This window comes from Gobio gobio, assembly GCF_949357685.1.
Source record: "Gobio gobio genome assembly, chromosome: 13".
Lineage (NCBI taxonomy): Eukaryota > Metazoa > Chordata > Actinopteri > Cypriniformes > Gobionidae > Gobio > Gobio gobio.
In genome coordinates, this window is record NC_137106.1 from 1,547,044 (window position 1) to 1,565,025 (window position 17,982).

Below are 17,982 nucleotides of genomic sequence, written 5' to 3' on the forward strand. Positions count from 1 at the left end.
ATGTGGAACAGAGTAATATGAAATTAACTCTATAATGTGAATAATTCCCGAGCGAAAGCTCTTTCGTGAAACGTTTTCTCCTGCTGATCCGCATTGACCACAAATATGGCCGTGTTGCGCAACACACTTTAGAGTTCATGTGCAGCAAATGTCCATCACTTTAAACGCCGCTTATCTTCCTCCTGAAAACCAGAACCTGATGTGACCCAGGTCAAACACCATCAGCTCCTGCGTTTCTCAAACACACACCAGTTACTGAGACATTATGAATTTATTAAAGCTTTTTGTGAAGTTCAAAGCATAAATCACTCCATTCCAAACCCCAGTGAGCCACAAACATTAGCTCAAATCCTTTTTTATAGCAAAACACAGTTATAAAAACATGGCACTCAAGTTGAAAAGAACATCTAGAGCAACTCAGAACCCCTTATAGAGCAGCATAATGTGTGTGATGCCTTAAAACGCTATGAGCTCACTAGGTTTAGGAACAGATTTCAGTGTTTTAAAAAAATCAAGTAGATTACATACAGTACTTTATCTCCTAACTAAAATATAATCATTTACAAGGTAGATCAAAGAATGTTCATTCATTCCATCCAATTAAAGACCCCAAATCATCGTCTGGTCCTGTGGAGTGAACGGGTTTCTCATGAGATCCAGAGATAATCCAGTGCAGAATCAACGGTTTAAATCAGTCTGGAAGGGGCTTGAAGAATCGTCTCCAGTTCAAACTCAAAACACATGTGTTCCTGTGAGAGCTTCAGAAGGACCTTGACGTCTTCGGTTCCCTCGTTTGTTTGATTACAGCTAAAGTGTGTCTTATTGTTGATTGGGTTTCAAAGTGTTTCCTGAGAGAGAGAGTGTGTGTTTGGTTGACGTGGATCTTCAGAGCCAGGCGTGCGGTCCGTGTTTCTCCTTCACCAGCGTGATCTGATCAATCACTTTACCGTACTGCAGACAGAGTCACATATGTAATGTACAAAAAATGTATATATGCAGTGTTTATTGTAAATGCACATCATTATTGTGTTAATAATCCTGAATCAGAATAACTTCATCTGTTCTCTGATGACGAGGGCCGCCCTATTTTACAAATGTACTGATGATTCATGCCGCTCAACCAATCAGATCTGAGCACCAGTGAAGTGTTTTATTAATATATAGCACTCAATTTTAATACAGCGCAAATTGTTTATATTTACATGGCGAGAAACGGTTAACATGTAGCATAAAATGTTAATATGTAGCAAAAAAGGGTTCATATGTAGCAAAACAGGTTAAAATTTATCAAAAGCAGGTTTAAATGTAGCAAAAAAGGTTCAAATGAAGCAAAGGTGGTTTAAAATTTAGCAAAAACGGGTTGAAATGTAGCAAAAACAGGTTAAAGTGTAGCAAAAAAGCTTCAAATGTAGCAAAAACAGGTTAAAGTGTAGCAAAAAAGCTTCAAATGTAGCAAAAACGGGTTGAAATGAAGAAAAAAAAGGTTAAAAAGTAACAAAACTAGTTCAAATGTAGCAAAAACTGAATCAAATGTATCAAAAATGGGTTCAAATGTAGCACAAAAAAGTAGCAAAAAAGGTTAAAATGTTGCAAAAACGGGTTAAAATGTAGCAAAAAAGTTACAATGTAGCAAAACGGGTTCAAATGTAGCAAAAAAATTGAATACGTAGCAAAAAAGGTTAAAAAGTAACAAAAACTGGTTAAAATGTAGCAACAAAAAAAAAAGTTAAAATGTAGCAAAAGTGGTCTAAAATGTAGCAAAAGTGGTCTAAAATGTAGCAAAAGTGGTCTAAAATGTAGCAAAAGTGGTCTAAAATGTAGCAAAAGTGGTCTAAAATGTAGCAAAAAAGGTTAAAATGAAGCAAAGGTGGTTTAAAATGTAGCAAAAACAGGTTAAAGTGTAGCAAAAAAAGCTTCAAATGTAGCAAAAACTAATTCAAATGTATCAAAAATGGGTTCAAATGTAGCACAAAAAAATGTAGCAAAAAAGGTTCAAATGTAGCAAAAAAGGGTCCAAATGTAGCAAAAAAAAAATTATACGTAGCAAAAAAGGTAAAAAGTAGCAAAAACTGTTTAAAATGTAGCAAAAAAGTTACAATGTAGCAAAATGGGTTCAAATGTAGCAAAAAAATTGAATACGTAGCAAAAAAGGTTAAAAAGTAACAAAAACTGTTTAAAATGTAGCAAAAAAGTTACAATGTAGCAAAATGGGTTCAAATGTAGCAAAAAAATTGAATACGTAGCAAAAAAGGTTAAAAAGTAACAAAAACTGGTTAAAATGTAGCAAAAACGGGTTAAAATGTAGCAAAAAAAAAAAGTTAAAATGTAGCAAAAGTGGTCTAAAATGTAGCAAAAAAAGGTTCAAATGAAGCAAAAGTGGTTTAAAATGTAGCAAAAAAAGGTTCAAATGAAGCAAAAGTGGTTTAAAATGTAGCAAAAAAGGTTCAAATGAAGCAAAAACAGGTTAAAATTTATCAAAAGCAGGATTAAATGTAACAAAAAAGGTTCAAATGAAGCAAAAGTGGTTTAAAATGTAGCAAAAAAGGGTTGAAATGATGAGCGGCATCGACATCCCTCAGTAAAAACCATAACCCTGAATCACAGCAGATATTGAGTCAGAATAACTTCATCTCTTCTCTGATGACGAGGGCGGGGCCACCTGTCACTCACAGGAGATCAGCCAATAGCACACTCAAGCCCCGCCTACATTTGCTCTTGTTTGTGAAGCGATTAACTCGATATACGGCACACTAGAAGAAGAAAAGACGAGGGCAAGAGTTGTTACCTGGTCGTCCGACACCTGCTCCAGGTCCAGGTGTGTGTGGTTGATCAGACGCATGCGTGTGTATCCGTAATCTGTGCTTCTGAACGCGCTCCAGTCTCGAGGCTTAGGGATGAAGCCGTCGTGCTTTTCTCGACATCCCTGACGAGACACAATCAGTGTTCAGCAGAATGCACTGGATACTGTATCCCACAATGCAACGCACTCAACTTGACCTTCCATTTGCAGTTACGAATGAGCTGGAAGGGATTTATTTTAATGCAAAATGTATTTTATTTTCATGTCGCTCTTGATCTATTAGCGTCTGTAGATTTCCAGCTGTGCTGAGTTTAAGTCAGAAATCTCTTCACACACACCAAACTTCACACTTTTATTCATATTTTTATGTTTAGGGTTGTTCATATATCATTCACTTGATTTATACAGCATTTTACGGTAACACTTTATAATAACTACACGCTAAGAAGCATTAATTAAGCATTAGTAAATGGTTAATTCATCATTTATAAAGCATTAATATACATTGATAGGCAGTTTATAAATACAGCTATAAATGCTTTATTCTTGATTTAAAAGCATATCTATAATGTGTTTATTAATTGTATTTTCATACTTTATAAATTATCAATTTATCATTTCTAAATAAAGTATTACATTATTTACAAACCAGTTATTTATGAGTTGTCAGTGGTTCATCAGATCATTTAGAAAGTGTAAGTAAAGGATTAATAAACTATTTAAATATACATTTATACATCTTATTATTTAGACATAAAGTAATAGTTACTCAGTGTGTTAATAAATGCTTTATTAACATGTATTCATACTGTAATTCATGCTTAACTCAGAAAGTTATGAAACATTTAGTAGTTGTCAGTGAACTATTTCTGGGAGCTCATTTAAAGTGAGGACGATTTAAAGCTTTTACAAAGGAGATATAAAAGCTCAGTTCATTATAGATATGTTCCTGAATAAAGCATTTATAGCTGTATTTATAAACTGCCTATTAATGTATATTAATGCTTTATAAATGATGAATTAACTATTTACTAATGCTTAACTAATGCTTCATAGCGTGTAGTTATTATTATACAGTGTTACCCATTTTACTTCTAAAACATGGTGAAATATTGGTTTCTGGCTGTTGACAGTATTTGATAAACGAAGACGAACCCAACCTCTAACATGTCAACAAAATCAAACTAGACTTGAGAACATGACTTTATCCAATGTTCTAGAAATGCATTTCAATTGAGTACACATTTAATTTCAATATTGCCTAATTTGCATAATTTAAACATAGCATGTAATGCTTAACACAATCAATAAACCGGGAGAGTATGTTGATATCTATTAGTTCAATTTTGACTCTATTCACATGTAGTGTCTTGCCTTAAAATGCAAAACCAAGACGCAAATGATGAGGTCATGTGACAAAGTAAGTAATGAATGTTAATTGAATGTTTATGAATGTTAATTGAATGTTTATGAATGTTAATTGAATGTTTATGAATGTTAATTGAATGTTTATTAATGTTTATGAATGTTAATTGAATGTTAATGAATGTTAATTGAATGTTTATGAATGTTAATTGAATGTTTATTGAATGTTTATGAATGTTAATTGAATGTTTATGAATATTAATTGAATGTTTATGAATGTTTATGAATGTTTATGAATGTTAAATGAATGTTTATGAATATTTATTAAATGTTTATGAATGTTTATGAATGTTAATTGAATGTTTATGAATGTTAATTGAATGTTTATTAATGTTTATGAATGTTAATTGAATGTTTATGAATGTTAATTGAATGTTTATTGAATGTTTATGAATGTTAATTGAATGTTTATGAATGTTAATTGAATGTTTATGAATGTTTATGAATGTTTATGAATGTTAATTGAATGTTTATGAATATTTATTAAATGTTTATGAATGTTAATTGAATGTTAATTGAATGTTTATGAATGTTAATTGAATGTTTATGAATGTTAATTGAATGTTTATGAATATGTATTAAATGTTTATGAATGTTAATTGAATGTTTATGAATGTTAATTGAATGTTTATTAATGTTTATGAATGTTAATTGAATGTTTATGAATGTTAATTGAATGTTTATTGAATGTTTATGAATGTTAATTGAATGTTTATGAATGTTAATTGAATGTTTATGAATGTTTATGAATGTTTATGAATGTTAATTGAATGTTTATGAATGTTAATTGAATGTTTATGAATGTTAATTGAATGTTTATGAATGTTAATTGAATGTTTATGAATGTTAATTGAATGTTTATGAATATGTATTAAATGTTTATGAATGTTAATTGAATGTTTATGAATGTTAATTGAATGTTTATGAATGTTTATGAATGTTAATTGAATGTTTATGAATGTTAATTGAATGTTTATGAATGTTAATTGAATGTTAATTGAATGTTTATGAATGTTTATGAATGTTATTTGAATGTTTATGAATGTTAATTGAATGTTTATGAATGTTATTGAATGTTATTGAATGTTTATGAATGTTAATTGAATGTTTATGAATGTTAATTGAATGTTTATGAATGTTTATTGAATGTTTATGAATGTTAATTGAATGTTTATGAATGTTTATTGAATGTTTATGAATGTTAAATGAATGTTTATGAATGTTAATTGAATGTTTATGAATGTTTATGAATGTTAATTGAATGTTTATGAATGTTAATTGAATGTTTATGAATGTTTATGAATGTTAATTGAATGTTTATGAATGTTTATTGAATGTTTATGAATGTTTATGAATGTTAATTGAATGTTTATGAATGTTTATTGAATGTTTATGAATGTTAATTGAATGTTTATGAATGTTAATTGAATGTTTATGAATGTTTATGAATGTTTATGAATGTTAATGAATGTTTATGAATGTTTATGAATGTTAATGAATGTTTATGAATGTTTATGAATGTTTATGAATGTTTATGAATGTTAATGAATGTTAATTGAATGTTTATGAATGTTTATGAATGTTTATGAATGTTTATGAATGTTTATGAATGTTTATTGAATGTTAATGAATGTTTATGAATGTATATGAATGTTTATGAATGTTTATGAATGTTAATGAATGTTAATGAATGTTTATGAATGTTTATGAATGTTTATTGAATGTTAATGAATGTTTATGAATGTTAATTGAATGTTTATGAATGTTAATTGAATGTTTATGAATGTTTATGAATGTTAATTGAATGTTTATGAATGTTTATTGAATGTTTATGAATGTTAATTGAATGTTTATTGAATGTTTATGAATGTTAATTGAATGTTTATGAATGTTTATGAATGTTTATGAATGTTTATGAATGTTTATTGAATGTTTATGAATGTTTATTGAATGTTTATGAATGTTTATGAATGTTAATTGAATGTTTATGAATGTTTATGAATGTTAATTGAATGTTTATTAATGTTAATGAATGTTAATTGAATGTTTATGAATGTTAATTGAATGTTTATGAATGTTAATTGAATGTTTATGAATGTTTATTGAATGTTTATGAATGTTAATTGAATGTTTATGAATGTTTATGAATGTTAATTGAATGTTTATGAATGTTTATGAATGTTTATTGAATGTTTATGAATGTTAATTGAATGTTTATGAATGTTTATGAATGTTTATTGAATGTTTATGAATGTTAATTGAATGTTTATGAATGTTTATGAATGTTTATTAATGTTTATGAATGTTTATGAATGTTTATGAATGTTTATGAATGTTAATTGAATGTTTATGAATGTTTATGAATGTTTATGAATGTTAATTGAATGTTTATGAATGTTAATTGAATGTTTATGAATGTTTATTGAATGTTTATGAATGTTAATTGAATGTTTATGAATGTTTATGAATGTTTATGAATGTTAATTGAATGTTTATGAATGTTTATAAATGTTTATGAATGTTAATTGAATGTTTATGAATGTTTATAAATGTTTATGAATGTTAATTGAATGTTAATTGAATGTTTATGAATGTTTATGAATGTTTATGAATGTTTATGAATGTTAATTTAATGTTTATTGAATGTTTATGAATGTGTATCTCTAATGAACAGCACACAGTGTATACTGTAGTGTGCAGTGAGCTAGTGTTTGACACTGATGATACTCACGGCTGATCCTGTGATTATATGAACGGGTGCTTTAGGATTGACATACGGCTCTTCAGAGCTGCCGTTAAACACCTGCGAGACACAAACACACGTCACATCTCAGAGAGTAACGAGAATCTGCGGTTTAAAGTGCCTCTATTCTGCTAGTGTTGAGGCTTCTGATGTTGTTTCACATTCACATGCAATAAACACTCATTCTCTCCTAATCTCCACTGCAGCTTCAGCTCTTCTCTCTCAGTGTCTGCAACGCTTCAGTCTCTCTAAGCCCCGCCTCTCTGAGAGCTGCTCTGCTGTGATCGGTCAGAAAGCAAGCGCTCATTATCATATCTGAATCTCAGTGATACGAACAGTAATGATGGCGTGGGTTTGACCGTCTCAATCCCAGCAGAAAACAGCGTCACATGACCAACACCAACCAAACTCTTCCAGTGTCAGAGACAACTACAGTGAGTGAGGGCGGGGCTAAGAGATGCTTCTCAGCCAATCAAGGCCAGAGGCGGGCATTAACTACAGTGAGTGAGGGCGGGGCTAAGAGATGCTTCTCAGCCAATCAAGGCCAGAGGCGGGCATTAACTACAGTGAGTGAGGGCGGGGCTAAGAGATGCTTCTCAGCCAATCAAGGCCAGAGGCGGGGATTAACTACAGTGAGTGAGGGCGGGGCTAAGAGATGCTTCACAGCCAATCAAGGCCAGAGGCGGGCATTAACTGCAGTGAGTGAGGGCGGAGCTAAGAGATGCTTCTCAGCCAATCAAGACCAGAGGTGGGCATTAACTGCAGTGAGTGAGGGCGGAGCTAAGAGATGCTTCTCAGCCAATCAAGACCAGAGGTGGGCATTAACTACAGTGAGTGAGGGCGGGGCTAAGAGATGCTTCTCAGCCAATCAAGGCCAGAGGCGGGCATTAACTACAGTGAGTGAGGGCGGGGCTAAGAGATGCTTCTCAGCCAATCAAGGCCAGAGGCGGGCATTAACTACAGTGAGTGAGGGCGGGGCTAAGAGATGCTTCTCAGCCAATCAAGGCCAGAGGCGGGCATTAACTACAGTGAGTGAGGGCGGGGCTAAGAGATGCTTCTCAGCCAATCAAGGCCAGAGGCGGGCATTAACTACAGTGAGTGAGGGCGGGGCTAAGAGATGCTTCTCAGCCAATCAAGGCCAGAGGAGGGCATTAACTACAGTGAGTGAGGGAGGGGCTAAGAGATGCTTCTCAGCCAATCAAGGCCAGAGGAGGGCATTAACTGCATTGAGTGAGGGCGGGGCTAAGAGACACTTCTCAGCCAATCAAGGCCAGAGGAGGGCATTAACTACAGTGAGTGAGGGCGGGGCTAAGAGACACTTCTCAGCCAATCAAGACCAGAGGAGGGCATTAACTACAGTGAGTGAGGGAGGGGCTAAGAGATGCTTCTCAGCCAATCAAGGCCAGAGGAGGGCATTAACTACAGTGAGTGAGGGCGGGGCTAAGAGACACTTCTCAGCCAATCAAGACCAGAGGAGGGCATTAACTACAGTGAGTGAGGGCGGGGCTAAGAGACGCTTCTCAGCCAATCAAGACCAGAGGAGGGCATTAACTACAGTGAGTGAGGGCGGGGCTAGGAGACGCTGCTCAGCCAATCAGGACCAGAGGCGGGCATTAACTACAGTGAGTGAGGGCGGGGCTAGGAGACACTTCTCAGCCAATCAAGACCAGAGGAGGGCATTAACTACAGTGAGTGAGGGCGGGGCTAAGAGATGCTTCTCAGCCAATCAAGACCAGAGGAGGGCATTAACTACAGTGATTGAGGGCGGGGCTAAGAGACGCTTCTCAGCCAATCAAGGCCAGAGGAGGGCATTAACTACAGTGAGTGAGGGCGGGGCTAGGAGACACTTCTCAGCCAATCAAGACCAGAGGAGGGCATTAACTACAGTGAGTGAGGGCGGGGCTAAGAGATGCTTCTCAGCCAATCAAGACCAGAGGAGGGCATTAACTACAATGAGTGAGGGCGGGGCTAAGAGGCGCTGCTCAGCCAATCAAGGCCAGAGGAGGGCATTAACTACAATGAGTGAGGGCGGGGCTAAGAGATGCTTCTCAGCCAATCAAGGCCAGAGGAGGGCATTAACTACAATGAGTGAGGGCGGGGCTAAGAGACGCTTCTCAGCCAATCAAGGCCAGAGGAGGGCATTAACTACAGTGAGTGAGGGCGGGGCTAAGAGATGCTTCTCAGCCAATCAAGACCAGAGGAGGGCATTAACTACAGTGATTGAGGGCGGGGCTAAGAGACGCTTCTCAGCCAATCAAGGCCAGAGGAGGGCATTAACTACAGTGAGTGAGGGCGGGGCTAGGAGACACTTCTCAGCCAATCAAGACCAGAGGAGGGCATTAACTACAGTGAGTGAGGGCGGGGCTAAGAGATGCTTCTCAGCCAATCAAGACCAGAGGAGGGCATTAACTACAATGAGTGAGGGCGGGGCTAAGAGGCGCTGCTCAGCCAATCAAGGCCAGAGGAGGGCATTAACTACAGTGAGTGAGGGCGGGGCTAAGAGACGCTGCTCAGCCAATCAATGCCAGAGGCGGGCATTAACTACAGTGAGTGAGGGCGGGGCTAAGAGACTCTGTTCAGCCAATCAAGGCCAGAGGAGGGCATTAACTACAGTGAGTGAGGGCGGGGCTAAGAGGCGCTGCTCAGCCAATCAAGGCCAGAGGAGGGCATTAACTACAGTGAGTGAGGGCGGGGCTAAGAGACTCTGTTCAGCCAATCAGGACCAGAGGCGGGCATTAACTACAGTGAGTGAGGGCGGGGCTAAGAGACTCTGTTCAGCCAATCAGGACCAGAGGCGGGCATTAACTACAGTGAGTGAGGGCGGGGCTAAGAGACTCTGTTCAGCTAATCAGGACCAGAGGCGGGCATTAACTACAGTGAGTGAGGGCGGGGCTAAGAGACGCTGTTCAGCCAATCAGAGGCGGGCATTAATTACCTTGTATCCGTACACAGGCCAGAGTCTCTCATACGTGTGTTCATGAGCCCAGAGCTCCAGATCCACTCCTGCAAACAGAAATATAAATGTCAAAACACACACATACACACACACACACACACACACACACACACACACACACACACACACACACACACACACACACACACACACACACACACACACACACACACACACACACACACACACACAGAGTGATGCAGTAAGGCTTGTCATTATACAGATCAACATGCAGCTGAAACACTGTCACAAAGGCAAGACACTACAGCTGAATATGAGGTAAAAACTGTAACTAATGGATATCATTATATTTCCCAAATATGCAAATTAGGCATTATCTAATTAAATATGCACTCATTTGCATACATTTCACCATGTTTTAGGAGTAAAATGCTGTATAAATCAAGTGAATGATCTATGAACAAACCTTAAGAGTATAGATATGAATAAAAGTGTGAAGTTTGGTGTGTGTGAAGAGATTTCTGACTCAAACTCAGTATAGATTGAAATCTACAGACGCTAATAGATCAAGAGCGATGAAATAAACTCTTGTTTTCTCTACACTAGTCTGAAAGAAGACCTGCTATGGAAGCATAACTTACCGTACTGATAGAATAAATCCTCCAGTCCAGGAGCAACTGGTTTCGTGTCATTGCGTCCGAGTCGGACCTGGAAGGAGACAGTGGCAGTAGTGTAGAGGTAAGACACATGGCAGGAAGATTAGACGTAAATCGACCCGTGTTCGAATCCGCCTTTTGCTGAACTCGCTCTACTCCCTTTTCCCCATCACATATCAGATCAGAAAGGCATTTGTTTTCAAATAAAAATGAAGAAAAGAGCGTGTCAAGAGCTGAAATTCAGATATGATAATGAGCGCTCGGTTTCTGGCCAATCACAGCAGAGCAGCTCTCAGAGAGGCGGGGTTTAGAGAGACCGAAGCGTTTCAGACACTGAGAGGAAAGAGCTGAAGCTGCAGTGGAGATTAGGAGAGAATGAGTGTGTTGTAGGAGACGCCAGAACAACATCAGGCTTTACGCTAGCAGAATAGAGGCATTTTAATAGATTCGAGAGTCACGATCACATGAGAATGAATTAAAGAGCTTCTGTGATGAACGTCAGACACATACGTAGCTCTGGAAGCGCGTGCAGTCGTCCCCATCGTCGTCGGAGCAGTACATGGGTCTGTGTCCCATCGTGATGATCCAGGGCCGCTGCGCTCGGTTCTCCGGGCGGTTCGCCTCCTGAACCAATCAAACGTTGTTAAAGTTAGTTTACCACATGCACTGCTCATGTTTAGTTAATGCAACATTGGATTATTACGGTAACGCATTGCTGCCACATATTAATTACAATTAATTATGTCTTAATAACAAGATCTTATGTCATAAAAACAGCATTTTTCTCGTAAAAAACAACAATTTTCTCATAATAAGAAGATCTTATGTCGTTAAAACAGCATTTTTCTCGTAAAAACAACAATTTTCTCATAATAAAAAGATCTTATGTCGTTAAAACAACATTTTTCTCGTAAAAAACAACAATTTTCTCATAATAAAAAGATCTTATGTCGTAAAAACAGCATTTTTCTCGTAAAAATTACAATTCTCATAATAACGAGAATTTATGTCATAAAAACGGATTTTTTCTTGTAAAAACAACAATTTTCTCATAATAACGAGAAATTATGTCGTAAAAACGAAATTTTTCTCGTAAAAACAACAATTTTCTCATAATAACGAGATCTTATGTCGTAAAAATGACAATTTTCTCATAATAACGAGATCTTGTCGTAAAAACAAGAATTTTCTCATAATAACGAGATCTTGTCTTAAAAACGACATATTTTTGTCATAAAAACAACAATTTTCTCATAATGAGATCTTATGTCGTTTTTACAAGAAAAATGCCGTTTTAACGACATAAGATCTCGTTATTTTGAGAAAATTATTTCGTTAAAACAACATTTTTCTCGTAAAAAACAAAATTTTTCTCATAATAAAAAGATCTTATGTCATAAAAACAGCATTTTTCTCGTAAAAACGACAATTCTCATAATAATGAGATCTTATGTCGTAAAAACAGCATTTTTCTCGTAAAAACGACAATTCTCATAATAACGAGAAATTATGTCGTAAAAACGAAATTTTTCTCGTAAAAACAACAATTTTCTCATAATAACGAGATCTTATGTCGTAAAAATGACAATTTTCTCATAATAACGAGATCTTGTCGTAAAAACAAGAATTTTCTCATAATAACGAGATCTTGTCTTAAAAACGACATATTTTTGTCATAAAAACAACAATTTTCTCATAATGAGATCTTATGTCGTTTTTACAAGAAAAATGCCGTTTTAACGACATAAGATCTCGTTATTTTGAGAAAATTATTTCGTTAAAACAACATTTTTCTCGTAAAAAACAAAATTTTTCTCATAATAAAAAGATCTTATGTCATAAAAACAGCATTTTTCTCGTAAAAACGACAATTCTCATAATAATGAGATCTTATGTCGTAAAAACAGCATTTTTCTCGTAAAAATGACAATTTTCTCATAATAACGAGAATTTATGTCGTAAAAACGGAAATTTTCGTAAAAACAACAATTTTCTCATAATAACGAGATTTTATGTCGTAAAAACAACAATTTTCACATAATAACGAGATCTTGTCTTAAAAACGACATATTTTTCTCGTAAAAACAACAATTTTCTCATAATAACGAGATCTTGTCTTAAAAACGACATATTTTTCTCGTAAAAACAACAATTTTCTCATAATAACGAGATCTTATGTCGTAAAAACAGCATTTTTCTCGTAAAAATGACAATTTTCTCATAATAACGAGAATTTATGTCGTAAAAACTAAATTTTTCTTGTAAAAACAACATAATTTTCTCATAATAACGAGATCTTATGTCGTAAAAACGACATTTTTCTTGTAAAAACGACATAAGATCTCGTAATTTTCTCATAATAACAAGATCTTGTCGTTTTTACAACGATCTTATGTCGTAAAAATGACAATTTTCTCATAATAACGAGATCTTGTCGTAAAAACAACATAATTTTCTCATAATAACGAGATCTTGTCTTAAAAACGACATTTTTCTCGTAAAAACAACAATTTTCTCATAATAACCAGAACTTATGTCGTTAAAACAACATATATTTTCTCCTAATAAGGACATGTGTTGTATAGTGATGTGTGTATATGTCTCCACATTAGAGAATTCATATAGCCTATGTGCCTTTGTCACACTTCCATGTTTGAAAAGCAGAAGCTCAGCATAAAATAGGCTCTTCCACTGCCTGTATCAATGGCAGCACGAAATTGTTGTAATTTATTGATGTAGCCTACAGTTCATAACAGATAGCCATGGGTAAGGTGCCATGCATGGACCGCTCATGATTAGCCTCAGTGGCGTAACTTTAACCTAGTAAATAACGGACCCCGGTGCAGCCACAAATATCATAACTATGTAATAGGCCTACTGTAATTAAGACATATATTCAAGAAATGTATTAAAAACAGAAAGACGCTACTCAAAGGCTGCGGAAACATGGCCAGTGGGTTCGTTATGCACGTCAATTAATTCCCGGCGTTCCTGGTTTGCTTCTGATTTATTAAATAAACAGGCAATTAGTTGATGAAGCCGAAAATTCATGAAATTCGCTTTAAAGAAAGCCTTTCTATAAAGCAAAACTCAATAAAAATCATGTCTAACCTCACTCCATGTCTCCAGACATAGGCTATTGCGCGTCTTACAGCCTTATAGACGAAAGCACACGCGTATTTTTTCCTTTTCAACTCACAAGTTTTATTTTTTACCACTTCGTTATTTTGGCTTGGAATTTGGTTTGTTGGAAATATGAACTGAATTTAGAAATGCTTTTGAAATTAAAAACTTTGCATTTAATAAAGCGTTTGGAGTGGAGTGCAAAATAATCTGTTCCCCGAGTGTACACAAATAAAAGTAGACCGTTTATAGTTTATTATTATATCTTGAACTGATCTGTATATTGAGTATTGTGAGTTGTTTCCTGTCATAAAGGAAAAAATGCGCGGGATTTAGTTTCATAGTTAGGCTATATGTGAAAATATTAGCCTGTTATATTATTATTTTTTTAATTTCATATGTTGATTATGGAAAGTGAGCAGCATGAGTAAGACGCGCAATATGTCTGGAGACATGGAGTGGGGTCAGACATGATTTTGTTTTATAGAAAGACTTTCTTTAAAGTGAATTTCGTGAATTTTCAGTTTCAGCAACTAATTGCCAGTTTATTTAATAAATAAGAAGCAAAATAGGCTCTAATGTGGATACAGACATACACACATCACTATACAACACATGTCCTTATTACGAGAAAATCATGCGTTTTAACGACATAACATCTCGTTATTACGACATAATTGAGTGGAAAAAAGAATATGTGGCAGCAATGCGCCACCGTAGATTATGACGATCATCTACAGTAGAATCTGTGTTTGCACCTTGAGATCCGTCTGTAGCCACTCGTACTGTCTGAAGATCAGATCAAGGCCGTATTCCAGATAGAAATAGACTTCAGTGGAAAAGGAGATGATATGAGCGGGGCCGACGTTCCAGCTAAACACACACACATTTATAAACACACCTCATGTTTCAGAAACTGATTGTGCAAACATGAATGTTTCTTTCCAGCCCTGTCTGAGGGATCTCTCGTACCTGTACCACAGATTCTCCGTGTGTCCCGGCATACTGAAGCGATTCCGGTAGTGGGAGAAGTTACTGGAAGATAAACACGGCAGGCGTCACATGACTCGTGTGAAACAAACACAAGAACTCTCGGGTTTCATTCGGCCCATAAACATGAGTGACAGTCCGTCCTGGGTGAGAGACACGTGTGTGCTTGAATACGGACTAATTCAGGGTCAGTGAACAGAGAGGGTGGGGTCAAAGGTCAAGAGGTCAGGAGGGGTTCAGGAACGTTTCCGTCATGCCGATATGGATGCACACAGGGGTCATAAGGTCAAGGCTGGGAAAACAACAGGCCTCTGGCAGACGTTTGCTGCATTACCAGGAGAAACTAAAGCCCCAAAACCACTAATAAATCACGTTTAACGTCAATGTTTCTGTGACTTATTGAGTTAATCCGCAGGTTTGTGCTTCCCTCCAGTGGTCAGACCTCAAACTGCACACATTCACTAAACACATGAAAACCATCGCGTCTGGTGAATCATTTACAGTTTGAATAATTAAAGGGTTAGTTCACCCAAAAATGTAAATTGTGTCATTAATGACTGAGCCTCATGTGGTTGGACACCCGTCAGACCTCCGTTCATCTTCAGACACAAATGAAGATATTTTAGTGTAAATCTGATGCTCTGAAAGGCCTCCATTGGCTCAACTTTACACTCTCAAGACCCTTAAAAGACACTAAAGACTAAAGTTACAAAGTCCATCTCACTACAGCGGCTCTACAATAACTTTATAAATCGGCGAGAATAGTTTTTGTGTGCAAAAAACCCCTAAATAACGACTTATATAGAGATGACGATTTCAAAACACTGCATCATGAAGCTTCGAAGCGTTATGAATCAGTGAGTCGAATCATGATTCGGATCGTGTGTCAAACTGCTGAAATTTGGCGATCCAAACTGCTGAATCGACTCACTGATTCATAACGCTCTGAACCGCTGAATCAACTCACTGATTCATAACGCTCTGAACCGCTGAATCAACTCACTGATTCATAACGCTTCGAAGCTTCATGAGGCCGTGTTTTGAAATCGTCATCACTATATAAGTCGTTATTTAGGGTTTTTTTGCGCACAAAAACTATTCTCGTCTTCATAAAGTTATTGTAGAGCCGCTGTAGTGAGATGGACTTTAGTGTACTAGATGTACTAGTGTGTTTAGATGTACTAGTGAGAGACTTTGTAACTTTAGTCTTTAGTGTCTTTTAAGGGTCTTGAGAGTGTAAAGTTGAGCCAATGGAGGCCTTTCAGAGCATCAGATTTACACTAAAATATCTTCATTTGTGTCTGAAGATGAACGGAGGTCTGACGGGTGTCCAACCACATGAGGCTCAGTCATTAATCACACAATTTACAGTTTTGGGTGAACTAACCCTTTAAGATTGTTTGATGTTTCTGAAAGAGTCTCTTCTGCTCATAAAAGCTGCATTTATTTGATCATATATATTTATATTTCAGCCATCAATGTGACTTTGTAACCTAGTTAAACACTCACAAAGCCCACTCATGGTTTCCTGGACAGGTCATATAAGGCGTGTAAGCAGCGATGGACTGGATCTGCTTCATGAACTCATCACCGATCCTGCCATTGTCCTGAGTGAACACACACACACACACACACACACACACACACACACACACACACACACACACACACACACACACACACACACACACACACACACACACACACACACACACACACACACACACACAAACCAATCATCAGATAATCAACAGTACACACAGCTAAAACTGTACTGAACAAACAAGTGTCATTAATAACCTCATTCAGAGCAGCGCCAAGACGGGTGTGAAAGTGAGGCTGTGAGAGGACAGACGTACTGTGATTTCAATGGCATCCGCTGTATAAAGCTGTATAAGCTCCTACGAGCTACAAGTTTTATTTGTGCAATATTTCGTAAGCAGAATGATCCAAAAACACATGAAATAACAGTACAACTGAAGAGATGTGTGTATCCCTCACAGCCTCGCTGTCATTCCCATGAAAAATAAAAGACAGAGCTGCTGTGAATAAGATCCATAGTAATAATATTAGACTTAAACTGATAAAAATTACACTTTTTAACCGACAGACTGACACTTTTTAACCGATAAACTGACTTTTTAACTGATAAACTGACACTTTTTAACCGATAAAATGACACTTTTTAACCGATAAACTGACACTTTTTAACCGATAAAATGACACTTTTTAACCGATAAAATGACACTTTTTAAACGATAAACTGACCCTTTTTAACCGATAAAATGACACTTTTTAACCGATAAAATGACACTTTTTAACCGATAAAATGACACTTTTTAACTGATAAAATGACACTTTTTAACCGACAGACTGACACTTTTTAACCGATAAACTGACACTTTTTAACCAATAAACTGACACTTTTTAACCAATAAAATGACACTTTTTAACCGATAAAATTACACTTTTTAACCGACAGACTGACACTTTTTAACTGATAAACTGACACTTTTTAACCAATAAACTGACACTTTTTAACCAATAAAATGACACTTTTTAACCGATAAAATTACACTTTTTAACCGACAGACTGACACTTTTTAACTGATAAACTGACACTTTTTAACTGATAAAATGACACTTTTTAACCGATAAAATTACACTTTTTAACTGATAAACTGACACTTTTTAACTGATAAACTGACACTTTTTAACCGATAAACTGACACTTTTTAACCAATAAAATGACACTTTTTAACCGATAAAATGACACTTTTTAACCGATAAACTGACACTTTTTAACTGATAAACTGACACTTTTTAAATGATAAACTGACACGTTTTAACCGATAAACTGACACTTTTTAACCGATAAACTGACACTTTTTAACTGACACTTTTTAACCGATAAACTGACACTTTTTAACTGATAAACTGACACTTTTTAACCGATAAAATGACACTTTTTAACCGATAAACTGACACTTTTTAACCGATAAACTGACACTTTTTAACTGATAAACTGACACTTTTTAACTGATAAACTGACACTTTTTAACCGATAAACTGACACTTTTTAACCGATAAACTGACACTTTTTAACCGATAAAATGACACTTTTTAACCGATAAAATGACACTTTTTAAACGATAAACTGACACTTTTTAACCGATAAAATGACACTTTTTAACCGATAAAATTACACTTTTTAACCGATAAAATGACACTTTTTAACTGATAAAATGACACTTTTTAACCGACACACTGACACTTTTTAACCGATAAACTGACACTTTTTAACCAATAAACTGACACTTTTTAACCA

General features: G+C 35.7%; 1 protein-coding gene across 1 annotated transcript; it reads right to left on the reverse strand.

Moving 5' to 3' along the window:
* Nucleotides 1-254: 254 nt before the first annotated feature.
* On the reverse strand, nucleotides 255-16,563 carry acp7 (acid phosphatase 7, tartrate resistant (putative)). The gene is made up of 9 exons (XM_079832978.1): nucleotides 16,164-16,563; nucleotides 14,637-14,699; nucleotides 14,423-14,537; nucleotides 11,052-11,165; nucleotides 10,527-10,593; nucleotides 9,904-9,971; nucleotides 6,957-7,028; nucleotides 2,786-2,923; nucleotides 255-951 (listed from the first exon to the last, which is right to left on the reverse strand). Exons 1-9 carry the CDS (start codon nucleotides 16,232-16,234, stop codon nucleotides 886-888), a joined length of 774 nt encoding a protein of 257 aa, XP_079689104.1. The 5' UTR covers nucleotides 16,235-16,563; the 3' UTR covers nucleotides 255-885.
* Between the last annotated feature and the right edge of the window lie 1,419 nt (nucleotides 16,564-17,982).

What these genes read in the sequence shown, in the direction of transcription:
- acp7 (XM_079832978.1), bottom strand. Translation starts at nt 16,234, where the DNA reads ATGAAGCAGATCCAGTCCATCGCTGCTTACACGCCTTATATGACCTGT. An exon ending in GGAAACCATGAGTGGGCTTT is followed by an intron (nt 14,700 to 16,163) that starts GTGAGTGTTTAA and finishes TTTATCTTCCAG; the next exon opens with TAACTTCTCCCACTACCGGA. An exon ending in GGCCTGTGTACGGATACAAG is followed by an intron (nt 7,029 to 9,903) that starts GTAATTAATGCC and finishes TGTGTCTCGCAG; the next exon opens with GTGTTTAACGGCAGCTCTGA.